Source organism: Tiliqua scincoides, chromosome 4 (assembly GCF_035046505.1).
Source record: "Tiliqua scincoides isolate rTilSci1 chromosome 4, rTilSci1.hap2, whole genome shotgun sequence".
In the NCBI taxonomy this organism is placed as follows: Eukaryota; Metazoa; Chordata; class Lepidosauria; order Squamata; family Scincidae; genus Tiliqua; species Tiliqua scincoides.
The window spans coordinates 48,628,694-48,655,002 of record NC_089824.1 but is presented as its reverse complement, the minus strand read 5'-3'; the positions used below and the strand labels follow the sequence as shown (position 1 = coordinate 48,655,002).

The following is a 26,309-nucleotide window of genomic DNA, read 5'->3' as shown; positions in this document are numbered from 1 at the left end:
GTGAGTTTCATTCCGACCTTGGCTACACCCATAAAGCTCATCAGCATAGCTCCTCTTTTGACTCCTAATTCATTTCAATAGATTACATTGTATGTTAGTAGATTAGTACTAAGATTTTAACTCATTTGAGCAAGAGACTCTTGCTTTATAATATAGTCATAGGGAGGCATCATTTTTCTTCTTTATTATTTACTTAATTGATGGCAAATAACTGCCTTCACTTTTATGGAATTATTGGCACTGGCAGGAGCCCGTCATGAAATGAGCAAAACAGTACCATCCCCAAAATAGTTTCAGGTGCCTCAGTGCTCTCACATAATTTTTTGCTTTCTGACAATGGGTGCCTTATGTTAGAGGGATTTAACATCCAGGAACCATAGATTGGTAAGCTTTGTAAAGTTTTATTCAGGATTCTGGTCAGAGTGTGCTCCTAGTACTCTGCTTCCCCATTCTTCACTCCTGACCATCCTGTGTGTTTCTGAAAAGTTTTCCAGTTGGAATTAGATATTTTCAGGTTGTTATCTTATCTCTTCATGGCAGACATCACAATGTCTTGATAGGGTATGATTCCTCAGTTTTTCCATTGCTCATTAGTTATCTTTCCACACACACCCCTTTCGAAGAGGTGACTGCTGTGTCAGGGGGAGATGATTAAAGGAAATTAAAATGACGGAATACTGAAGAACTTGTGTTTGCCTGCTTCGCATCCCAGATACTCAGTAGTGCTTGAGTGTTGCTCTCAAATTCTAAATTTATTCTTAAATTCTGATTCTAAAACTCAAATTTGGACTGTTTTGTAAACACTAAATCATGTATACAAAGGTTACTTTCAAGATTAGAAATGTACAGACAAGACAAAGTGTGTCAGGAACTCCTAGCATCTGTAGAAAGAAGAGTAAGGCTGCAATCCTATACATACTCTCCTGGGAGTAAGTCCTACTGAAATCAGTGGGACTTACATTTGAAAAGATCAGCATAAGATTGTACTGTAAGATATATTCGACTTTGCAGGTTGCAAATTAAATTTAAGGTTGGGCTGCAATGTTTAATTTGAGAAATCAAACTGATTCATGAATTCATATGTTCAGGGTTGGTCCCGCTTGTTCCCGTGCCTATACCTGAATCAGTCCCAATGAAAACTATAAGCCTGTAGCTCCTTCTTAATTTTCTTTGTGTCTGCTTCCCTGACCAGATCAGAAGTAAACAAAGCTAGACTGGACGGGTATGGCAAGGCTCATCATGAGTGAGTCCTCCACCCTTTCCTAGTCCTTGGGGAAGAGTTTGGGAATTGTGCTGCGACATGATTGCTCCATCATGTCACTTTTGGATCTCCATATTTCCCCCTGTAATCTCCTGTTTAGTCAGACTCTAAAAGTCACAGTGTGGTAGTAACTTTATTTGGCCCAACTAAAATGTCACAAAGTCATTAGCAAGATTTTGAGTTATGCAGAAGATTTCATCGAGCTGGATGTTAAGGAAAATGGGGAGGGGGCATGTGGGTGGTGAGAGAAGACTTGGCACTGTGAAAAGCCCCAAACCCTGCAGTTTATAACACTCTTGGCTTGGAAGGATGTGCAGGAGGAGTTATGCAGGAAAAAACTGAGGAGGCTTCAGGAAGCTTGGGACTCTTTAGCCTCACCTTGTCACTTGGCAGGAGAATTCAAGAGTTTCCTCAAGTAATGGGTGGCTACTCTGGGTTTCCTTACCTTGAAACATCAGGTCATGATGCTGATGTTATGTGTTGTTTAAAAGCTGCATGCATCTTGGCTATATGCATACGCAAATTTAATTGATTATCCATTCAGATTTGTGTACCGTATTTTTCGCTCCATAAGACGCACTTTTTCCCCCCAAAAAAGTGGCGGGAAAAGTGTGTGCGTCTTATGGAGCGAATACTGCGGCGCGTGGCCCAGCGAGACCAGAGACGGTAGGAAGCCGGGCGGGTGGAGGAGCTGCTGGCCAGGTAGGCGCCTGGGCGCACTTCGGCAGGGACAGAGCCGCGTCCTGGGCACGTCTACTCGGAAGTAAGCCCCGTTCTTGTCAGCAGGGCTTACTCCCGGGTAAGCGCAGCTGGGATCGTGGCCTCCGGGAACGGAGTGCGCCTCCCTCAGCCGCCACTGGGGAGGAAGCGGCTCCAGGCGGCGCTCAGGGTCCTCTCCAGCGCCTCCAGCTGCAGCCCTGCCCACACTGTCCCAGGAGCACCTTTCTTCCGAGGAGACCCGCCGAGGTGCAGACTGGGCTCTCAGTCGGGCACCGGCGGGTCCCCCAGGGGTGGCAGCTCGTGTGTCTTGGCGGGGACAGAGCCGCGTCCTGGGTACGTCTACTCGGAAGTAAGCCCCGTTCTCGTCAGCGGGGCTTACTCCCGGGTAAGCGCGGCTGGGATCGTGGCCTCCGCCATCGCTCAGGGTCCTCTCCAGCGCCTCCAGCTGCATGCCTGCCCACACTGTCCCGGGAGCACCTTTCGTCTGAGGAGACCAGCCGAGGTGCGGACTGGCTCTCATCTCAGTCGGGCACCGGCCGGTCCCGCAGCCAGGCTCCTGTTTGTTGCATCGAGCTGCGGGAGCATGAGGAGGCGATGCCTCCTCCGTGGCTGCCCCCGTTCCGCTCGCTCGGGCGCCTCTCCAGCCGGGCTTGTTGCAGAGCGCAAGGGCGGGGCTGTGCTCCGAGGAAGGTGTGCGCCCGCTCGGGTTGCTGCTGTCGGGAAAGCGCTTCCTTGCCGCTTCCAGAACCAGCCGACCCAGCAGAAGCTCCGCTGGCATCAGAACAGGCGGGCCTCTCGCTGTGCTGCGCTCGTTGCCTGCGCGCTTTCTGGTTCAAATTTCCCTCGCTTGCGCCCTCCCACGCGCTCTCCGCACACCCAGTTTGCGACACGTGTGTGGGTGTGTGTGGGGAGGGGTGGACGACAGCAGCCTCTGGGGGGTTGGCCGCCCCCTCCCCGACTGTCCTGGGATCCCTCGTTCTCCCATGCAGAACCCTTCTGGCGCTCGGGGGCCATGGCCTAAAAGCTCGAGCCTGTGCACAGCTACTCAGAAGTAAGTCCCCTTGTGTGAAACGGGACCTACTCCCTGGTGTAGGATTGCAGCCTGACAGCCCAATCCTCAGCAGGTCTACTCAAAAGGAAGTCCCATTATGTTCAGTGGGGCTTGCTCCCAGGAAAGTGTGCATGTGAACAGCTCACTACTCTTTGAGATGAACTTGAAAGAGGTTGGAATCCTATCCACGCTGACCTGGGAGTAAGTCCCATTGACTATAATGGGACTTATGCCTGAGTTGATAGGCATAATATTGGGCTGAATCCTAGCAGTGTTGACAGTGACATTCCTAAACTGTGGGGGGGGGGGGATAAACAGTGTGACACTGTTGGGGGGGATAAACAGTGTGACACTGCATTTCTTGGTGTGGCATCAACTCTGTGGATCACACAGACTTTAATAATAATAATAACTGTAGAGCCGGAGATCTGGAGCCTTCTCTGTTGTTCAATGGTCCCAATCCACAGGCCAACCGACGGTGTCATTCTAAGCACAGGAGCTGGTTGGCAAGGCTGCAATCCTGTGCACGCTTTCCTGAGAGTAAGCCCCACTGAAGTTGGGCTTCTGACAAGCAGAGGATTGTGCTCAAAGGCTTCAGGGATCTCTGGGGAACTGACTTGAGAGTAGACACTGCTTGGGATCCGACTGAGAGCCGAAGCAGCTGACAGAAGGAAATTGTGAAAAAAGCCTACTCGGGAGAAAGGGGGAGAGTCGGTGAAATCAGTGGCAGGTCTTTGTCCAGCTTGTTGTCTGACCTAAGCACTATTACTCCAAAGTAAACCCTCTCCCAAATTCAATAGACTTTACTCCCCCCCCTTCAAAAGGGTGCATAGGATCACACCCTAATGTTGGATGCCTGAAACACTTACTAGGGAGTAAGCCCCACTGAACACAGTGGAATTTACTCCTGAGTAAACATTCCTATAGGATTGCAACACAGAGTGTGTGATGGCAGCGGTCTTACAGCCCAATCCTACGTATGTCTACTCAGAAGCAGGCCCCACTATAGTCAACAGGAATTACAATAGGTGAGTGTGGACAGGATTGCAGGATGGCGCAAGACGCGATCCTAAGAATGCTTACTCGGAAGTAAATCTGAAAGACTGGGATAGGACTTCACTGCTAGTAAGTGTACGTGGGAGAGGAGCCTTCATTGGGAAGCACTTTCCATCGAAGGGGGGGGAGACAGACTTACTTCCAAGTATAGGTGTCGAGGGCACAGTTGCCAGATGCTAACTCAGACCTTGCTTGGAACTAAGGCCCTGGTCCTAAACACATTGTCTCGGTTTCTTTGCATGGAATTTACCTCCATGTAAATTTGCTTCCAATGAGGTTTTCTGTTGAAGGAGGAAGCTCTTCAGGCACTACAGCAGCAATCCTCACTTCGTGCAGGATTGGGGCCACGTTGTGGAAGCCCCTTCTGAATGTGATCGCCTCATCCCGAACTGGGATAAACCGTGAGACTGTCCAGAACTCAAGGAGCGTGGCTCAGGAGGGGCCTCTGCAGAATCTGAACTCAGATCCCTGTTTTGAAATGGAGCCCTGTCCCTCCTGCAACCCAATTAGAAAGAATCAAGGGGACTATCCTTCTAGTGGCTTGCGGATGCTCTTTCACGGGGCGGGGACGATGCAATATCCCACTTGGCCAAAGCGATCAAGGCTGCGGTCTTGGGGGTCCCGGTGCTTGGGGGCCAGTCCCACGAACCCACTGAGAAGTGGATGTTCTTGGGAGTGTCCTACACCCGCAGAAGCCCAGGCACACATCAGAACAGCACAAGTCTATGCATGTCTACTCAGAAGTAAGCCCCGTTGTGTTTAATGGGCTTTACTCCTAGGAAAGTTGTGTATAGGACTGCAGCAAAAAAGTTAAAGCAAATGGTTAGTGCTCAATGGTAAACATTGAAGAAATGATACTGACAGTTCCTTCATTTCTTGCAGAAAAATACTACAGTACCTCATTCTATCAGTGCAAGGATGATAAAGCAGAAAAGGCTAGCATATAAAATTCCTTTTAAACTAGAGGTAGTAAAATATGCTAAGGAGCATGGAAACAGAGCAGCGGAGAGACATTTTGGGCCTCCTCCAACTGAAAAAATGATTAGAGAGTGGAGGAAACAGGAGGATCAGCTGCAAAAAGCAGATAAAAGTACCAGTAAGCACACTTTCCGTGGGCATGCTGCAAAGTGGCCACAGTTGGAAGTGGACATGAAAGAATGGATCATACGTCACCGGAATAATGGCTTCTCTGTCTCGACAAAAATGATCATATTTGAAGCGAAACGCATTTCTATAGAGAAAGGCATTCAGGATTTTACAGGATCACCATCATGGTGCTACAGATTTATGAGGCGATGTGGTCTTGCTATGCGGACCAAAACTAGAATTGCGCAAAAAATGCCAGAAGAATATGAATCTAAGATTCTGTCCTTTCATAAATTTGTTATTGATGCTAGGAAGAAAAATGGCTTTGAAATTGGCCAGATTGGGAATATGGATGAAGTCCCGCTAACCTTTGATGTGCCATCTAATAGGACTGTAGATCTGAAGGGTGCCAAAACCATCACTGTGAAAACTTCAGGGCATGAGAAGACCCATTACACAGCTGTGTTGTCCTGCTGTGCCAATGGCACCAAATTGCCACCCATGTTGATTTTCAAAAGGAAAACATTTCCAAAAGAAGTGATTCCGCGAGGAGTGGTTGTACATGTACATGAGAAAGGATGGATGGATGAAAATGGAATGAGAATATGGGTTGAAAAGGTGTGGTCCAAACGTCCTGGAGGACTTCTGAAAAAACCTGCCTTATTAGTGCTTGACCAGTTTAGAGCACATATTAGCGAACCAACAAAAAAATGCTTCAAAGAAGTGAAGACTCATTTAGCTGTAATTCCTGGAGGTCTTACCAGCCAGTTGCAACCTCTTGATGTTTCCATCAACAAGCCATTTAAGGTCTTAATGAGAGAAGAATGGAACAAATGGATGGCTGCTGGTAATCATGATCTGACATCTACTGGACGAATGAAGAGGCCCACCATCACTCAAGTTTGTGAATGGGTGAAAACATCATGGGACTCAGTAAAGGAGGAGATCGTTGTACAGTCATTCAAAAAATGTGGCATTAGCAATGCCTTAGATGGAAGTGAAGACTGTATCTTATATGAAGACAGCGAAGAAAGTGATGTCAGTGATTGTGAGCAAATGAGCTTCATAAATTCTGACTCTAGCGATGATGAGTTCTTGGGGTTTCCAGAAAACTAGAGTACTCAGACCTAGAGTACTCTCTCCATTTGTTAATGACAGTGATAATGGTTCTTAATGCCACTGTTGACTGCTGTTCCCTTTACATGGTTCAAATGTTATTCTGTTATAATTTATTAAATATTTATTACACTATTTGGTTCAGAATATTTTTTTTCCTGTTTTCTTCCTCTAAAAACTAGGTGCGTCTTATGGTCAGGTGCGTCTTATGGTGCGAAAAATACGGTACTTTGGTGACAGCCTTGGTTCAAACATTTTTGCAACAGTTAAACTGCAATTCAAACTTCAAAACACCTACCAAATTTAAAGGCTGTACCATAAAGAAACAGAAACAGTGACATTTTGTAGCAGTCAGGATACAAGTGCTCTTACCTATTTCAGCTCTTTGAGAAATGCAGTATCATGGCTAGAACTTTAATGCATCGGTCTTGGTCAGTTGAATTTATCCTTCATCCAAGTCACTGCCCTTGTTCAAGGTCGAGACTATTTCTCACATACTCTTCTCCTGCCCAATTCATACTGATATACGTTCTATTTATCTAGAAATTAATCTAGGGAAAACGGTGCTTTTGGAACAGGTGAAACCTGTATACCTATTAAATGATAGCCCAGTAGATGTGTTGGTGGGCACTGCTAATTTTCTCTTGTCAGTCGCAGAAAAGTATGGAAATAGGTTGGTGTGATATTTGTATTTTAATTTTAATTTTTTTCCTTAACTTCCTATATTTATATTTTATATTTAATGACCCAATTGTTGGAATAGATGAGTTGATGCCAATAAAGGTCTCTTACTGCTATTGCAGACTTAATTTATTCAGAACTAAAAAAAATAAGCTGTATGAACGGTTACATTTTGTGGTTAATAATTATATCTCTTACATTTTGAAACCAGAGCTGCACCATGTAGCTATTTGAACTAGAACTCTCCAGCTTTTTATGTGAAATGGGTGAAATAGAAATATGGTCTTTTTATTATTACTGTTCAGAATAAGTATTATGGTACAAAAGGAAAATGAGAAAATATATTCCATCTGTGCTCGGGGGAGCTGTGCTCACGCATAACTCAGTCCTGCTGCTTTTCGTCTGTTCTGTCCTTTTCTGTTCAGAACAAATTGACACACAGACAGGAAGATGATGGTTTTAAAATGATTTGTGCTAGCGACTTATCACTATTTACTTTAGGGCTGACTGTCCCATTGGTCAGAATCTAAGATTAGAATTTTGAAGTTCTGGTGTGTCTCCCTTGTGACATTTTTAAAATAAAATTGAATCTTTCAATAAGCTTTTTAAAATTTGCATTTTCAGAAGGTTAATGCTGAGAGGCATCTTTGAAAAGAACTTGAAATGAAGATTACAGCAAATCTGAATTTAAGGGTGCAATCCTAACCAATTTTCTGGCACTGGCATAGCTGTGCCAGTGGGGCATGTGCTGCATCCTCCAGTTGGGGGGGCAGTCACAGAGGCCTCCTCAAGGTAAGGCAATGTTTGTTCCCTTCCCTTGGAGTTGCATTGCCCTTATGTCAGTGCTGGAAAGTTGGTTAGAATTGTGGCCTAAGTTGTAATAAATTGTAGTCCTATTGTTAGCTGTTTGTTATGAGACAATTAAGATAAACCAGTAGATCATCATTGTTTGGATATTTTGTGGCAGTGAAGCTTGTACGTCTCACACCACCTGTCTCTCCTATCTTCCTATGATGGAGCATAGAATACAGACTATGTTTGACATCACAGGTCACCAAGCCAGGACTAAAGCCCCTACCAGGGAAACTACATTTTTACATGTCAACAAATGTGTTTGTATTAACCGTACAATCCGGCCCGTCCTCTTAGGTCATCAGAGAAGGCCTTTTTACAAGTGCTGCAGCCTAGGGAGGTACGTGGGGCAGCGGCAAGAAATAGGGCCTTCTCAGTAGTGGCACCAACACTATGGAATTCCCTTCCCCTTGACTTAAGAACTGCTCCCTGTCTTGAAACTTTTCGGCCTGAAGACCCTTCTGTTTAGACAGGCCTTCTGAGTTCCTGGCCTTTTTAACATCTCTTAATATTTTTTAACATCTGTTTACAGGCCTGATCCTTTTTTAATTTGCTGCGCTATGCTCTTATCTGACTAGTTTTTATCTGACTACTGTTTTTACAATGTGTTACAATATGTTATTTTTTATCTGTTTTAAACTATGTTTTTAATGTGTTTTAACCTTGTTTTGTAAGCCGCCTTGAGTCCCTTCGGGGAGAAAGGCGGGGTAAAAATAAAGTATAATAATAAATAATAATAATAATATTTCAGTCTGGAAAATTATGCATGCGTCCTTTGGTGTTGGTCATATAGATGCTTCCAAGACCCCATTTTGCAAAAGCAGTAAAACATTTACAGCGCAATCCTATCAAAATCTTCTGCCGGCGCAGCAGCTGCTGCTACACCAATCTAGAGTGTTGCAAATGTTCTGTAAAGTATATTTGTGACTACTGTAGTGAAGGTGACACTGGCAGCATGACCTATGCCGGCCCGCCAGCACTGCATCTGAAGGAGCAGCTGCTGGCTGAGGTAAGAAAGTGCTGAGTGGCGCAGGGGCTTGGGGAGGGCGAAACAGAGGTGGGTATTTCAGGGTGTTGGAAGGCAGAATCAGGCCTGGGAGAGGAGAGGATTGGCAGAGGAGGCCTCAGCTGTATCCTATCCTCTCTCCCAGGCCTGAACATCCGGACTACTGATTGCCCAGTCCAATCAGGAATTGGGCCAGTGTGTGCAGGTGTTTATGATAGCAGAATAGAGTTCCACTGTTGTAAAATGCTGTCTGGTGGCACATGCAGCCCACCACCAGCAGGCATTTTGAGGGCACTACCAAAACTGGTGGCAGTGCCGGAAGGCCCACTGCTGGACTTGCACAGAAAAGTGTGATGGCGGCAGAGGAAGAATGGGACAGGGAGGAACAGGGAATCTCCCAGGTGGGGAGGGAGGCAAACTTGGGGCGGCAGCACTTGCATGCACGAATATCATAACTCTGTCTATCTCCCTTATCACTGCTATTACACACTTCAGAATTATGCCTGTGAAACAGCAAGTGTAGATCCTAGGAGACTATGATAGTGGCAGAAGGTCTGCCAAATTTGACAGAGAGACAGAGAATACTTGTATATATTATGCTTTTCTTTTCCATTCCTAGGTAACCAATAGCCCTTCTTTGAATCAAAGACAGTTTTGGTTGTTTGTGACTGATTCCTCCCTGCAGAATGAGGCTGAGGTCAGTCCTGGAACACCCAAAACCCTGCCAGTCTGTGTTGCTTCTTCATGTGAGGTTGATGTGGAAGTGACGGAGGCAGTCAAGAACACACACCCCTGTGCTGTTTTCTTTAAGGATGCTCTGTGTGGAAATGGTAAGTGCTTGAGCAAGTGGGATCCTATCAACTTTTACAAGATCTCGATGCTTCCTCATGTCATTACAAAAATATAACCTGAAGAAGATCTAGATTGCAAATCAAAATGAACCATATGCTCAATCCACCCAATTTCAGAAGCTCTGCAACTGTGGATTAACAGTATTCCTTATTATATCTTTCCCATTCCTTTGGGGGGAAAAAACAGTACAGCTCTGATTGCTCTAATACAATAGCTACAATGAAAAAAAAAACCTGCCAGCTTGGCTTTCACAAGTTGTAGGAAACTACCTTTGTAGGATGGACATAGTTTAGAACAGCCATTTTCAACCACTGTGCCATGGCACACTGGTGTACTGCGAGTGGTCCACAGGTGTGCCACAGGAATTTGGGAGAAGGTCATTTATTAATAGGGCCAATGGGAGATGTGAGCCCCCACTGGCAGCATGGTGTGCCTTGTCAATTGTCAAAAACCTGGTGGTGTGCCTTGACCATTTTAGTGCCTTGTCAGTGTGCCATGAGATGGAAAAGGTTGAAAATCACTGGTTTAGAGTCTAATTCTGCATACTTAGAGACCACCTGCATATTGGAGACCACATGGCTTAAGATGTGTGGAAAAGTAACTTTAGGAGCAAAAGTGACCCATGTTTCTCTCTGCAAAGAGAGCTCTTTAGACTGCCCTTGAGTGTTCCTGGCCTACATCCATCTTTATTTCCAGAAATACATGTATGTTACCCTTCAAGTGCCGCTGTGTCTCACATCCTAAAAAAGCGTTTGTGCTTGGGGCATGTGTCAAAGGCAAACTTCCACAAAGTGCAGGAAGTCTTAAAGCTTCCTTTCCTCCAGCATATTAACTTCAGTACCCTGGCCAAATTGCCCATACAAATATAGTGACCCAGTTTATCTACCCTCCTTTCATTTTAAAAAACTCTGCCTTCCTGCAGCCATCTAATTTTGTCAACATACTATTAATTGCTATTCTTGCATCTACTGCAAAGAATTAGATTGGACTGTAATCACATTCAGGGCAAGTTAATCAATAGATGACAATGGCCTTTGGTCACTGCAGAGCTCTGCCGTGTTTTGAGCTACTGACCTACTTATAAAAGTTTCCTGACATGCTTCCAGATCTACCGAATCACCCACGTGATACTTTGCTGGGCAAAGGTTTGGCTGTTCTGCTTTGGGAGCAAAGTGCAACATGTCTAACCTCTGAACAGCCTGGCAAGAATGTAAGAAAAAAAAAATCTGCAAGCCACCAGAAGGCAGAAAAATTTCTTCCCCTCTTTACATGACATTTCGAGGTGACTTGGACTGGAATCCTCTTTGCTTACTGAGAACATAATGAGTGCTTCATTTTCAGAGTTGCGTTAACCAGACCTAATCATGCTTCGTGAAAGTCTGGCTGGGAACATTGTCTTTATTGGCCCAGACAATTAACATGATTACCTTTTTCCTTGTTACTGTAACATATCAAAATGTCTCTGTTGGCAGGTAGGATTATTTGCATTGAACGTACCGTTCTCTTGTTACAAAAGCCCCTTTTGTGTAGTGCTGCTGGTTCTGACATCACTGAACTGACTGGCCCTGTCAAACTAGATGAGCTGGATTCTGCAACTCTAGCCAATTCTGTTTGTACTGTAAGAGGTTAGTACAATTCTCTTGGGGGGAAGCATTACTGAGACTTTTGCCTACTTGAAATGTGTGTTGTTTTTATTACTTTTTAAATGTTGCCCTTCTTTCAGCTTGTTCAGGGCGGGTTATGTAGGCCCCCCTCCCTTTTATCCTCATAGAATGGTAGGTTCTGCTTAGAGTGTGTGGGTGTCTCAGGGTCTCATCTGAAGTGGAGTGTTCTGGGAATTTAAAGCCTACTAAAAGGTGGTGCGCATGCACGCATTGATTGAAGGATGACCAGTGGGGATTTGGGCTGTGCTCAGATGGCCCTTCTATTTTTCTGCAGGATTTATTTACTTAAAAGATTTATACTCTGCCCTTCCCCGCAACTAATGGATGCCCATGGCAACTTACAGTGGTCTTTAAATACAGAGATAAATATGCAAAAACGATAAAAGGTAAGAAAAACACAGAAGACAGCGTGTGTGTGCGCGCGCGCACACACACACACACATAAAATGCAGCTGCAGCAATAATAATAATCCAAATAATAATAATAATCCAAAAATAGCAAAATTAGCAGTATGCAGACCAAAACTAAGTTAGTAATGTTACCTGAAAAAAGAAAACCTTTTAGTCCCTGCCAGAATGCCTCCTGAGAGGGCATAGTCCTTAATTTGACCAGGAGGAAATTGCATAAAATTGGTGCTGCAACACAGAAGACCCTGTCCTTTGTTGCTACCAACCTGAATTTAGTTAGGGCTGCTCTCAAAGGAGGGCCCCCTCACATACCCTGGTCCAAAACTGTCAAGATCTTTATAGCTTGAATTGTGCCTGGAAATGAACTGGCAGGCAGTGCAGGCAGAGGAACAGCAATCTGACAGAATCAAATTGCTGAGTTCCTGAGACCAAATGAAATGGAAAGTTTTTATTGGTGGCTTGTGTGGTCCCCTGACTGTGTCCTTGGCCACTCTCACTGACAGTTGTGGAAAGAGAACATATCCCCAAATATATGTGATAGAATGTATCCCGCATTCAGTTTCTAACATTTCTGTGGCAGCAGCTCCAGTACAAATTGCCTTCCATTGCTCTAAGAGCTGAGGACACTGGAGGGGGCTGTGAGCCCACCTGAGATCCTGCAGGAGGCTCTCCAGGTAAGCAAAAGGCCCCTGGGTCCCCATGCCCCACAATCACTGCAGCACCATTGAGGCACCCTCCCCCACAGTCCCAGAGTCTGAGTAGGACTTTGCTCTAAGGCTGAGCCATGGAAAGGAAAACTACAGGAACAGTTTTTGCACCCATGAATTTTCTCCTCTGCAACTAATAGCCTGAGAGGGAGGTTAAGCTTGGGAGGGGAAGGAAGGAGTCGGACACCTTGCTCTACTACACCCTAATCCAGGTTTAGAGGACTGGAAGGTATATTGGAGCTCTGTGATTAGAACTTGGCCCTGAGAGTCATGGTTTCCCACAGAAGCGTTTTCCTCTTCTGCATGCCAAAGTCTCCCATGTACTTCAGAGGATATTATTACAGTGACATGATGTTGCTGTGTGCATGAAGGATAGCTCACTCCCCACCAACCTCTGGATCATGGTGTCTGTTGATTTTAAAAAATCCCTTCTATTGTAGGTCACTTTCAGTGCAGTCCTATGTTTCTTTACTCAGAGAGAAGTCCCATTCAGGGCTTACACCCTGACAAGTGAGCACAGCACTGCAGCCCACATGTTTTGTTTCAGGCTTAATTCTTGCATTATTCTCATTTTAAATGTTAGCTTGAGATCCCAAGTGGTTTAATAGATAAGAGCGTTGGGCTCAGGCATGTAGCTTGGAGAATGGGGGTGTGCCTTGGACAAGTTACTACTCAACTTAAGTTATCTTGCAAGGCTGCAATGAGGATGAATTGGAAAAACCTGGTAGATTCCTCTCTGAGGTCCATGGAGAAAGGATGAAACCCAAATGTTATAAATAAATCAAATCTGCAGACCTGTACATGTCTGTTTCTCACTATAGTCTGTTTTTGCTTTTCAGGCAAAACAGTTCTTTCAGGCTTCCATAAAAGCAATTTGCAATAATTGTCAAGATGCCTGTGAAACTGCACATCAATAAACACAAATGTCTCTTTCAGATTGCCCCCTTTTCCCCACCGGCCTGTTCCATTCAATCAAGCGTCCTACTAGTGCTGCACAGTACACACAAACATTTTCAGTCTTGGTGCCCCTGAATTTTAATATGTCATGGGATTGACCAATTCTTATGCAATTCAACAGGGATTAGGTCTGCTAATTGTAATCCATTTATTTGCAGGTGTCCCCGATTACTGAAGTGTGTATGTTTGCTTGCAAACAGTGCTACATCTTTAACGTTTATTGCTTGGCTCAACACATCTCCATTGTTCTAAATCTTTTTACTGGCCTTCCCATAAATACCCAATTTACTTGATTTATAATACTTAGCACAATGCTTATTAGTGATCCAAAATATCTCTGGCCTTCAGTTTCCTAATGTTTTCTAGTCACGTATCTCAGATATTTTTTTTAAGCAGATTTTGGTTCCCAATCACATATATATACATAGAGAAACTCTTGGTGTCATACCAATGTGATTGTTTTAAGAAAACTGCCTGTTGCCTGTGTTTTTTCACCCTAGAACTTTTCACATTTCAGAATAAAACAATATGACTAAGAACATTTGCTCTCTGATGTGGAAAGAGGGAGAGAGAGAGGAGTAAAAAAATATTATCTGGCAGGTTATTGTTTTTAACACTTTGAAAGTAAAATAAATAGCGTCCAAATGTTACTTTCTAATAGTTCAATGGAAGGAATTTTTTGTGAAGTGAGTTGTAATATACCCGAGTTGGTTGTTTTTCATTTACTTTTACAAAAAGCTAATGGCATTGCTTTGCCTAGGGAAAAAAAAGGCAACTATAAAGCCAAATTGACTCAAGGTAGCCATAATCAATAGATTAAGGAAATTCACAATGTCTCTCTTTTTCTTCCAGGCACTATTGCTGGCATTGATGAGAGAACTGCTTTTTCCTGGCCTACATGTAACAGATGTGGCAATGGAAAAGTAGAGCAGCATCCACAAGACAGGTAAGAACATGCTTGTTTCAAATAGCATACAGATAAGGGCAATCCTGAGTCTAAAAAAATCTTTTGACATAGTTTCCCACCAAAGACTCCTAAAGAAATGTAGCACTGATGGGATAAGAGGACATGTCCTTCAGTGCGGAGTTGGGCAATTATGCACACCAGGCCCCACCAAACTATGGTCAAGGTGTAGCAACATTTTTTGCTTGTAATTTCACCTGAGAAGAAAAGAAAGTTGTTTTCAAAAGTTGTGGGAGACTGAAATATTTCATATTTTAATGTAACCGTTTTTTTGTTTTGTTTTGGGCAGAATGACCAATGTAGCTACATAGGGAAAAAATAAAACACCATAGAAACAATTCTGCCTCACGCCCAGAATGATCTGCATTAGGTTTTAACAAGAAAGTCCATTTTTCCTTCTCCCTCACCCACCCTGCAGGCACAGGCAGCATAAGAGGGCATTAGAAAGGAACAGGTGGTCTTAGGCAGCCCAAGTCTCCTTGGGGTATGGGAACATATGTTTCCTTGTCCAGCCCAGGGTAAACTCCACCAGCTGCTATGGGTCAACTCACACGTGCACCAGCAATATTGCTGGCTCAGGTCCTCATTGATCCATTAAGGAGGTTCAGGCCCAGGAAGGGGTTTAGGATTCTTGGGCCCAATCTGTCCTCCTCCCTGCCCCATCTCCTCCCCATTCCACATACACCCACCCTCCCCTTGCCCTGTTCCATCCCCTGCATTGCCTTACCCGCATTGGTGGGCATCATGGACCCGGCTGCTTACTGCTAGTGGTGGCAGCCAGGCTGCCCTCACTGGCACAGTTGCATTTGCTATAAAGTGTGTTGGTTGGCAACCTTCAGTCTCGAAAGACTATGGTATAAGCCTACAGCACCTGGTATTCCCAGGTGATCTCCCATCCAAGTACTAACCAGGCCTGACCCTGCTTAGCTTGCGAGATCAGACGAGATCAGGCATGTGCAGGGTAACAGTGTTAGGCTCGCCGAATGCATGTTCTGCTAGTATAACATGCCCATAGGATTCAGCCATGAGTTCTCCTAAGCCACATCCAGCCTTCTGTCACCATTTGGTCAAATTATATGAGCAGTGGATCATGTAACTTAACCAAAAAGTGGAGAAAGCTTGGATAGGGGTATTGGGGGGAACAACGGTTGTGGGTCACAATAACCAGCACAAAAGCTACACGTTATGAGCATATGACACTACCTCCCATCAAGTCAAACCACTGGTCTGTCTAGCTCAGTATTATCTACACTGACTGGAAGCAGCTCTTCAGGGTTTCAGACAGGGGTCATTCCCAGCTCTATTGGAGATGCCAAGGGTTGAACCTGCTGCGTGCCAAACATGTGCTCTGTTGTTGTTCTGTGGCTGTTGATATTCTGAAGCAGTGTGCTAGGAAAGAACGTTGCTAGAAAGAAGCAACAGGGGGATGGATGGCTTTTTCCATCATAACCTCCTTGGTCACAATCCAACACAAAGTTTCTTAGCAAGAGTGGGATCAGTGGATGGAAGGGAGAGGCAGAGTCACTTAACGTTTTCCATCCCAGCCAAGCTCTCGCTGCCATTTCTCCCTGAAGCCTGACTTGTTTTGGTCTTGGAGCCTGGAGCTTTGATGAGGGAATTGGTGAATGAGCACCCTCAGCCACCGGTCTGTTCTGCCTTGCAAATACCACCTACAACTCTGTGAGATTATGACATGTCAAGTAATACAGGCAGGCAAAATATCAATTTTTGTTCTTCCTCTTTGATTAAGATCAAAATCACATCCAGAAGGTTGATACCATATCCTAGTCCCCTTCAGGGAGTCAAAGGGAAACTGATGCTGAATGCATTTGTTAACAAAGGTATTTTTCATGCATTTCAGAGAATTGCTTTACTGCAACCAGTGCTGTGAAACCATAATTTCTCCAGTTCTCAAAATGCATCTGGAAGTCTTTCTGCATTGCCAGTCCCGACCACTATGTACAGTAAAAATAAAGGTATGAGAACATAACTAAGATTACAATGGTTGGCATTTAGAAAGTCTTAGTGAGAATTCATGAAATCTGAAATGATATACCATTTCATAAGCAGATTTAATGGAAGAAGGGCATTCACTCTAGCTTCAGTCTTTAGAGTTCTCTGTTTGGCAATCTGTAGAAGATGTTAAATATGGATTCATATGTGGAGGATCATACCATAGCAGAGGTAGCTGGACTGCATGATCTTTAGAAGCAAATGAAACATGTGATTCTTTGAATGGCTAGGGACTGAAAGAGATTAAACCAGTTTAGAGCACTTTAAGTATCCATTGTTATCGTTGTAATAGGAGAATTATAATTTCCTCTATGATATGAGGTACAAAAACAAAACTCTATCTTGTTGTATTCTTCTTTCCCCTCTTAAAGACTAAGAGCATGTTACAATATACTTCTAATTTTACCTTTACAACAATCTTATGAAGCCAGTCAAGCTAGAAGAGAATAGCTTACCCAAGGTTACTGAGTGAGCTTCATGCCTGGACACAGACTTGAACCTTTGTCATCCAACTTTCAGTCTGCTGCACTACATTGGCTCTTGTTTCAAATAACATTTCCACTATGCATTTAAAGATCTTTAAGGTGGGGAAGCTTCTTTGGAGTAGGAGACAAATGGATTTCAGGACCAAGACATCTTGGCCATGTTTTCTATGTCAGGTTTTCCAACTTACTATGGCTTAAGGAAACTGTCTTGGTTTCCTTTAATACAAACACAAGTCACAAATCAACTTGTGTTTGGCTTCATCATAAGCAAGAGGACTGGCACTAAAGATTTGAAATTTTCACCAAATACTATCTTTAATGTGAACAGAAGATTTTCACTTAAATGTGAGCCTTGTTCTGTCATTTTCTTATGTTTCATCAGCTGCTGCAAAAGACCATTGCTTTGCTTCTGAATTCCCTGCCTTCTGAGGATGGGGTAGGTATACATAAAAGTACATTTATTTTCAAAGTTGAAAAATCATAAGATTTAGATTAGTGCAACACACTTGACTTGGGACTGCCCTTGAAGATGGAAACTTCAGTTAGTGCAGAACTCAGCAGCCCATGAGGTTGCCGGGGTTTGATGGTTCAGTTCTTCAGATCGCTGGTCTGGCAATTGTACTGGAGCAGCAATTATACCAGCTGTCAATTTGCTTCCAGGTCAAATTCAAGGTATTGGGTTTGACCTATAAAGCCCTTTATGGCTTAGGACAGAGGTTCCCAAACTGGGAGGTCATGAAACTCCAGCCAGGGAAGCCCTGTCTCTGTCCCCTTAAGGGGCAGTGCGATGGTGAAGGCAGTGACACGATTGTCATGATTGCACCACTGCCAGGGATAAAAGGGCTTTTAAAAAAAATATTATTAGCAGCGTTAACCTTCCAGGGGGTGCAGGGAGCCCGCTGACTCTTTTCTGTGCTTCCCACACCTCAGAACATATATCTGTGCATCTATAACACGTAAGTGTGGCACTGCGAATAATGTTCCTGTGAACAGAAGAGCACTCCTTGAACACAAGCTCCCTCTGAGAACGGCAGTGGTATTCTGCTGGCACAGAGTCTGGGCATGAACAGAAGGGGCCCTTTATTGTGAGCGGAATGCTCTTTCTGTTCTTGGAAGAAGCTTCCATCTACGGAAGCATTACTCTGGATGCCGCCCCGAATGATCAGTCTCTTGTTCTGAGGATGTGCTGGATCCATAGAATATTACCCAGGTATTGTTTTTTTCCAGATGGCTTTGGTTTGCACTTAAGTGGTTTAGGAAACTAGCTAGAAATATACTTATATAGTTATTGTAGATAAAATATATTTACAGGTGGAGCCTATTTATCTGCATTAGTTCTGTTCCGTGACTTGGCGTGATTAACAAAAAATGTGTTGTGCTAAATTCCATAGAGTTATGAAAATACACTGCAGCCTGACACTTCAGGATGGAAGGAAACTAAGGCAGCTGTTATCAATCCCCTCCCCTCAGTACTCAGTCCTCCCGCTTCTGTCCTGCTTCTTTCACAGGTGGGATGCTGACCTTTTAAGAGTCCAGTCCTATGCCTGCCTACTCAGAAGTAAGCCCCACTGTAGTCAATGGGGCTTACTCCCAGGAAAGTGTGGATCGTTTTGTTTGTGTCTGCTGGAGCACAGAGAGCCTGCATCATTGGGGGGTGGGGGAACTGGCAAACACACCCTGGGTTTTTTAAAGCAATCCCCTCTCCTCACCCTCCTGCCTCCCCCTCCATTCTCAGCCCTCCCTGTTATCAGCTGTCCCACTTCTTTCACAGGTGGGATGCTGACCTTTTGAGAGTCTAGTCCTATGCATTTCTACTCAGAAGTCCCATTCTAGTCAATGGGGCTTACTCCCAGGAAAGTGTGAAGAGGATTGTAGCCTTGCTGGGCTGTTTTGTTTCCGTAGGCTGGAGCATGGAAAGCCTGCACCATGGGGGGGGGGGGTGCAATTCGGCAAACACTCCCTGGGTTTTTTAAAGCAATCCCCTCTGTTGCTACACACACACAGCTGCCTGTGTGTGTGTGTGTTAGAGAGAGAGCGCGAGATAGCAAGAGCGCTCCACCTTGCTGCATGTGCTCTGGCTGCAGAGGTTTTCCCGACCCTCTTCAGTCTCTTTGCTGGCTCAGGTGCTCCAGGAGTCTTACTGTTCCTTAGCAAAGGGAGCCTCTTCCAGGGCTATTTCCCTGCCTGTGCCACACAGAGACTTTTTGCAGTGTTTTGGGCTGCCTGGAAAAGGAGTGAGATGCCAGCTCAGGGCAAAGGTGTGTGTGACTTTCAGTTCCCCCACCCCATTCTCATTGAGACAAAAAATCCGTGGATAAATAGGCTGCACCTGTATTATAAATATAGTGATGTTCCTCCATTTTCACCAGTTTATTAAAGTAGTTGCTTTCCCGTAACTGCTAGGGTTATATAAATGCTACTTTGTTTTTTAATAGTAAAAAACCAGAAAGCAAATTATTTTGTATGAAGAGCACCTGACACCTGTGTATCTCTGAGTTGTATGCTGACTAGGACAAAATGTGCAGGATTGTTTGTTTTAATAGATGCTCATTTTCATTACAGAGATATGAAGTAAAGAGCGTGCTGGGAAAGGAGGTGGGGTTTTTATATTGTTATGTCCACTCTATAACCAGCCACCCATCTAGTTATGTTGGACTGGAAGAAATTGTTCTCCCAGATGCAGGAAGAAACTAAAGGAAATACTGTCTGCAACTCTGTCTATGAACTTTGTAATATTGTTAGCTGTTAACTATACTGGTAGATAATGTGTAATGCAGGCATCATAAATACAAGTTTATTGAGGATGACTGAAAATAAATTGCTATTTTTAAAATACCCATTCTGGATCTGACCCAGACAACAATAAGCACTTTTAAGTCTAATTGACTTCGGTAGGAGCAGTTCAAAGTATCTGCTTCCTATAGAAATGAATGGGACTTACAAGGGCTTCACTTAGGCTGGATTGTGCCCTTGGTATAGTGTTTCTGATTAGTTGTGAGTCCTTTTCAGAGCACTGAAAAATAGATTGACCTACTATCCCACTAATAGATTGTGGGATCCACTGTCCCACTGGTGACACTGTCTTGGTGTCAAATTTTTGTAATGAGCTTCAAGTGTTGGAATACTGTTTTCTAAGTGAAAATTGAAAAAAAACACATCAATGGTGTATTTTGAAAGAAAATATTAATTTTAATTTCAGAGCGATACGCTTTAAGAAAAATGGTGAATGTAAATGTATTAATAAATAGACTCTATAAGGATTTCCTGAGTAATTTGCATTGTACCACAGCATGCCTGAGAAGACACAGTGGAATGCTGATTTTTTTGGTTTTTTTTCTAGACTAATAAATTTTACGAAGTGTTAAACAAGTGCTTTAGTTTCTGCTGATGTGATAAGGGGTGTCAAGGGCATATTTCACCAATGTTAATATTTGTCTAAATATTGAAGTACTTGACTTGTATCTTTAAAAAAATCTTTCCATAGGGTGGGTATTGCATTATACAGTATAATTAGAAGTAAAGAACAAGATAACTGTTTCAGAAGTTATATTTAATGGTAACTATATTTGGGATAATATAAATAAACTTCCTTTGGGTTTGTAGATAAAACTGGAACAGATTTTTCTAAGGCACCATGAGCCTTTTGTATCCCACTTAAGCATCCTGCTAGTTTCCCCCCAAAATAATAGCACAGCTCTAGAAACACCGTGAAGCACTTCATTCAGATTTACTTCCTTATAATTATGAGCCAACGTGTTCCATGCAAAAGGACTGTTCTCCCTGCACACCTGAAGGAGACCCCTGCACACCTGAGATTTTCTGCAGCTTGCATGCAGTATGACTCATCCCCTTTGCTGGATCATGGCCATTGTGTTTAAAATGGGGGTGGGGAAGGGCAGATAAGGGAAGCTGGAATCCTAAGCATGCATACTTTCCAGTTAATGTGTTTATGGTTGGAGCTCAAGTTTTATACTAGATTCCACAAGTGTATCAACCAACTTAATTGGTTCATACAGCAACCAGTCAAGTACAGCCTGATTGGTTGCTGTATGAAATCCATCTTCTGCATGCTTACTGTGAACAATAACAGGAAAGCAAACCTAGCTTTTTGGTTTATATTATTGTTAGCTGCCCGAGATATGTGATGAATGTAAAATTGGGATATAACTATTTAAATACACCATATGTGGATACAGTTATGGATGTGCTTGGAAACCATAACAGCCCTCCAGAACATATGTATACAGCAAAATAGCTGGTGGGATCATCCCATTCAAATAATTGCATGAAGATTTTCTGTATACCTGTAGTCTTCCAGTGCAGGAATTCTGAAATGTGTAATGACCTTGCAACAAAATAGGACCCCCCCCCCAACCTCCTACATACACCATGTATTTGAGTTAGAAGTAAAAGTCCTCCAGTGTTGCAAAAACAACCCTTAGTGATGTTTATCCCTAAGAGAGAACCCATCATTTGCGACTGTCCTTGTGTTTATAAGACTGAGCTTTGCCTGTGGCTTTACATACACCATTAGTACCAATTCTTATAATGATTTCTGATGCCTGTTGATCTCAAGCCGAAGCTGCCTTATATTTTTGAATTGCTATTTTGGCAAGCTGTAAAGATGGCAGTTTGCTTCAAATACTTAATGCGTCTCTGTTTACAAATTAGGTATTTTTATGCATAAGGTGATTTTTCATTTTAGACAAAGAAATAGAGGTATAGATGTTCTTTACCTGATAAACTTTACATGCTTAAGTTGCAGTAAGTTTGTAGATGTTCAGTTTCTATTTAGGCTGTATACAGCTCAGACCTATGCAACATCAGGTATCCTTCAAACTTTAAGTACAATTCAGGTGGCTTAGAATTGTAGTCAGTTTGCTACTGCTATTAACAGTTTAACCACAATGCAGATACATTACTTTTTAAATGGAGTTCTAGCTGAAGGTATATGTCAACTATATGAAAAGTGGCATTTAGATGCCATCCCAAAAAACAATGGCACTTTATCACATTGGCAAGAAACTGTCCTAGGCATGTCTACTCAGCAGTAACCCCCATTGTGTTAAGTAGGGCTTACCCCAGGAAAGTGAACACAGGATTGCACTTTCCAGGATGTAAGCCCTATTGAATGCAATGGGCCATACTTCTGAGTAGACATGGATAGGATTGTGCCTTGAATCTCTACATATTTTACCTGTTGCGGTGCTTCATTGCAACCCCCCTCCCTTGACAAATACATAAAGTCAAAGTACATTTCAAGTTTTTTTTTTATTTTTAGAAATGCTGTAAAAATTTATATAAAAGTTTTGAGCATGCTCATAGTCTATTTCTTTTCCTCTCGCCATTAACAATAAAAAGTGTTCTGAAAATCATTGGTTTCTTTACAAAGTACCGTAGCTGCATCGATATGAGTAAGATGTAGAAAAAACAAAACTATCATTACAAAAATAATTTAGGAAGAAAAAAAAGATATTTAGCTTTTCTTTTTGCTTTTTCTGGCAAGTGTTGTGGTTGAAGACCCGGCCTTAGCCCATTCCAGAGAAAGGTGTGTGCCTGGCTTGTTGGCAGTAGGGACGGGGGGTGGGTGGGGAGGCAGGTGAGGCAGAGTCTGCCTGGCGTAGTCTTTGAAAAGCGCCGCCTCCACGTGAAGCGTGCGAGTGCTCAGTGAGCGCACACCTCCCACGGCGACGGGGGCGCTTTTCGCAGGACTGCGCCGGGAAGGCTCCGCCTCCCTCACATGGCAGTGGTGCTTTCTGAAGGTCTCTGCTGGGGGCGCTCTGCCTCACCTTCCTCCCGAGCACTTGCACGGCTCCCACGGCAGCGGTGCTTCTGGCCCTGCCTTCCAGCCTTTCCCAGCCAGCTTCTCCCCTGAGGGAGGCACGCCTGTGGCGCGGTGCCCCCGAGGGCTCCCCCGGCCGCCCTCCCCTCCCCTCGCAGCCCCGCTGCGCCCCTGAGGTATTTCTGCGTGAGTCCGAGTCCGCCCGCCCCGCGCCGTCACCGGCAGTCCGCGGCCGCGGGGGGCTGCAGGAAGGAGGCAGCGGGCAGCTGCTTGAAGAAGTGGCGCAGGCCGCTCAAGTCCCGGCTGAGCTGCTCGACGCGCCGGTGCAGCCGCTCGTTCTCCGCCGACAGCTCGACCAGCTTCTGCTGCATCTCCTGGTTGCGGCGCTTGGCCTTGTCGCGGCTCTTGCGCACGGCGATGTTGTTGCGCTCGCGGCGCTGCCGGTACTCGGGGCTGCAGCGGTCCAGGCTCTTCTTGGCGCGCTCCTTGCCCGACGACGACGAGGACGAGCAGGAGCGGCCGCTGCAGCTGGAGGGCGACGCGCGGCCGGGCGGCTCCGGCGAGGCGGGCGGCGTGGGCTGCCCGGCCAGGCTCACCACCGTCTGCGCGCAGGCGATCTGCGCGGGCAGCGGCGCGTCGCCCCAGGCGGGCTCCTGCTTGACGGCGCCGCGGGGCCCGGGCCCGGGCCCGGGCTGCAGCAGGCAGTCCGCGAAGGCGCCCCCGCCGCGCTCGGCGCCCTTGTGGCTGCTGGCGAAGAGGTCGGCGAAGAGCTCGTCGTGGCAGAGCTCCAGGGTGGGCACGCCGGACACGGCGTCGATGTAGCTGCTGAAGTCGATGGCGCTCTCGTCCTCGTACATGGCCGGCGCCGCCGCGCTCAGCTCCGCCAGGCTGGGCTCCTCCGCCGTGCTCATGCCCGCCTTGCACGCGGGGCTGCCCGCGCCCGCCCCCGCCCGGGCGTCGTAGAAGGTGGGCTCCAGCGCCCAGCCGCGCAGGCAGGCCAGCGAGTCCGGGCCGTCCAGGGCGGCGGCGCTCATGGGCAGGTGCGGGTGGGTGGGTGAGAGAGAGACCGCCTCGCTCAGCTGCGCTCCGCTGCCCCGACGGGGAGAAACAGGAGAACCTGGCTCTGGGGTGCCTCCCGCGCCCTTTATAGCCCGGGCCCGGCCGGCCCCACCTCCTGCCCCTGTGACGGAGCGGCGGGAGGTGTTGCTGGAGCGCCCCGGAGGCGGCGGGGGTGGAGGCGCTGCGCCTCGCGGCCAAGGGGCAGAGGCGGCCGGGGTGGGGCTGCTCCGCCACCCTCCAGCCCGCGAGCCCTGCGGCCGCAGGCGCTTCCTTCACCCGCGCCCCCAGGAGGCGGGGAAGCTGCTGCTGCTGCCGCCACTTGGGAGGAACTGGCAGCCCGGCAGGGCACACGCTCCCTGCGTGGCTACTCAGAAGCAAGTCCCACTGTGTGCAATGGGACTTACTCCCAGGAAAGGGCGTAGAGGATGGCAGCCTCGGAGTCCAATCCTAGGCGTATCTACTCAGAAGTAAGCCCCATTATAGCCAATGGGGCTTACTCCCAGGTGAGTGTAGCTAAGATTACAGCCTCAGAGCCCTGTCCTATGCCTGTCTACTCAGAAGTAAGTTCCATTGTAGGCAAGGGGGCTTACTCCTAGGTAAGTGTGGATAGGATTACAGCTTCAGTCCCTCCAAGGCTCTTGGGCGAGCTTCAGCTACTCCAGCCAGTGTACAAAGGTGGGGGGGGGAAGACGCAGGTCGATGAGGTGCCTTGGGAAACGGGGGAGCAAATGCCTCTAGCTGGAGTCAGTGGGATTCCCTTCCAAGCCCTCTGCGCTCCAGGACCAGAGAAGGACCGAGGCTGCAATCCTATAACCCTTTTCCTGGGAGTAAGCCTCATTGAACACAATGGGACTTACCTCTGAGTAGACATGCAGAGGCTTCGGGAATGCAGCCTCCTGCCTTCCTCAGGAGCTCCATGGGGAGCTTTTTGCTGTGGCTGCTGTCGGATCTGTAGGCAGGCAAAGGGGACTGTTCTGTCCCTAGCCAGCCAGCCAGTTCTCTCCCCCCAGCTCTTGGTTCTGCAGAGCAGTTACTGAGCTCAATGGGACGTCAGAGACACGCCAGTGCTTTAGTGAAGGGGGGGAAACCTGGCCAAGTGCAAGGCCACATCCCTCTCAACTCTCCAAGCTGTGGTGGAGAGTGGTGTTTGCCTCCCACATGTCAGGAGACAGCTGTCCCTACTGTGCACTTCATCAAACTTTGCAAGTCTTGCACTGGCATCTGTGTACATTACTGTATACGACTTGCCCAAGTTTAGCTAGTGAATTAACATGGATACATGTCTGTGCACCATAGGCAAAAGTAGCAGAGCAGGCAGGCAGGTACTTGCACATTTAATGCGTGATTGAGTTACATGGGGACCCTCACATGCTTTCAGAAGTGTAGTTGGACCACTTCTGTGGAACACAAAAGCGCACTTTGAAAGTGACATGAGCATGCATTTACCAACAGATGTCTTAAACTGTCGCCAATGGCTGTGAGTATTGTGTAAAAGTAACTTCAGCGGTGAACCACCTTGGGAGAGAGACCAAAGCCCAGTGGTGAAGCATATACTGAGTCCTAAAGGCAATCATTGCCATCTCCAAATAGGGCAGGAAAACACCCTGTTAGAAACTATGGAGAGCTGCTGCCAGCCATTCACAGTGTGGACAATATTGACCTAGAATGGAGGAATGGTCCAATTCCTTGTAAGTTGCATCTTAACCAAATAGTTAGCCAAATGCTGTCAGCGCTTGGTCTGAACTGTCCCCAAACTGATTTCATTCTATGAAAAACACAAATCTGACCTGTCCCTATCAGCTTCATAGAGAAGACAAATTGACAAGGTCAACTTTCAAGAATATGCAGGAAAACAAGAACATCTTTCTCATACGCTGTGTCTTGCCTAGTATTCCTTCTGCAGCTGGTTTTATGTATCCTTGAAACAGAAAAAATAGCTTTTTTCAGAAGAAATTTATTCCCGTGATTTATTTCATTAGTACACTGTTGAAGCATTGCCATCTTGTGGCAGGATATTGCACCTACTTGTAGGTTCTCTGCAGACAATAGTACCATAGTTTAATCCATGGCTGCCACTGCATGGCCAAGAAAGCAGTGTACTTGCATGAAGACAGCTAAGACTCTACCCTTGCCCGCCCCCCCAGGGCTAACTGAAAACATTAACTTTTTCTCCCAGTCATTACAGAGAGGAAAAATGTACACAATTGGCTCAGACTGAAATCTAAAGAGAAAGTATTTTTTTTAGAGTCGGTGCCAGTAGAAATTCATCAGATATGGTACTGTAGTGTTTCTCAAACTGTGGGTCAGGATCCACTAAGTGGGTCTCAAACCAATTTCAGGTGGGTCCCCATTCATTTCAATTATTTTTAATATATTAGACTTGATGCTACCATGGTAAGTGACTGCATTTGGGGAAATGTTACAGATCTGTCCTTTTAATAAGCTACTATGTATATTCTTTTAACAATGATAGTAAATGGAATTTACTCCTAGGTAAGTGCAGGTTGGATTGCAGCCTAGGATTGTTAAAGTTTTCCTGCTTGATGTCACTTCCGGTCATGACACCACTTCCGGTGGGTCCTGGCAGAT

General features: G+C 45.6%; 2 protein-coding genes and 1 pseudogene across 3 annotated transcripts in view; 1 reads left to right on the top strand and 2 right to left on the bottom strand.

Moving 5' to 3' along the window:
- SPIDR (scaffold protein involved in DNA repair) overlaps window positions 1-20,273 on the top strand; it is a 244,523-nt gene extending 224,250 nt beyond the window's left edge. For both annotated transcript variants that reach the window (XM_066623674.1, XM_066623673.1), the window contains 6 exons: window positions 9,449-9,659; window positions 11,154-11,306; window positions 14,270-14,363; window positions 16,243-16,357; window positions 17,262-17,315; window positions 19,442-20,273. In XM_066623674.1, coding sequence (XP_066479771.1) covers window positions 9,449-9,659; window positions 11,154-11,306; window positions 14,270-14,363; window positions 16,243-16,357; window positions 17,262-17,315; window positions 19,442-19,573 — 759 coding nt within the window. In that variant the 3' untranslated portion in view covers window positions 19,574-20,273. The remainder of the gene's footprint in view (window positions 1-9,448; window positions 9,660-11,153; window positions 11,307-14,269; window positions 14,364-16,242; window positions 16,358-17,261; window positions 17,316-19,441) is intronic.
- LOC136650237 (5S ribosomal RNA) lies at window positions 15,241-15,357 on the bottom strand (annotated as a pseudogene).
- Window positions 20,274-22,783: 2,510 nt separating the features above from the next.
- CEBPD (CCAAT enhancer binding protein delta) lies at window positions 22,784-23,773 on the bottom strand. Its single transcript, XM_066626053.1, has one exon. It carries the CDS (start codon window positions 23,693-23,695, stop codon window positions 22,877-22,879), a length of 819 nt encoding a protein of 272 aa, XP_066482150.1. The 5' UTR covers window positions 23,696-23,773; the 3' UTR covers window positions 22,784-22,876.
- Between the last annotated feature and the right edge of the window lie 2,536 nt (window positions 23,774-26,309).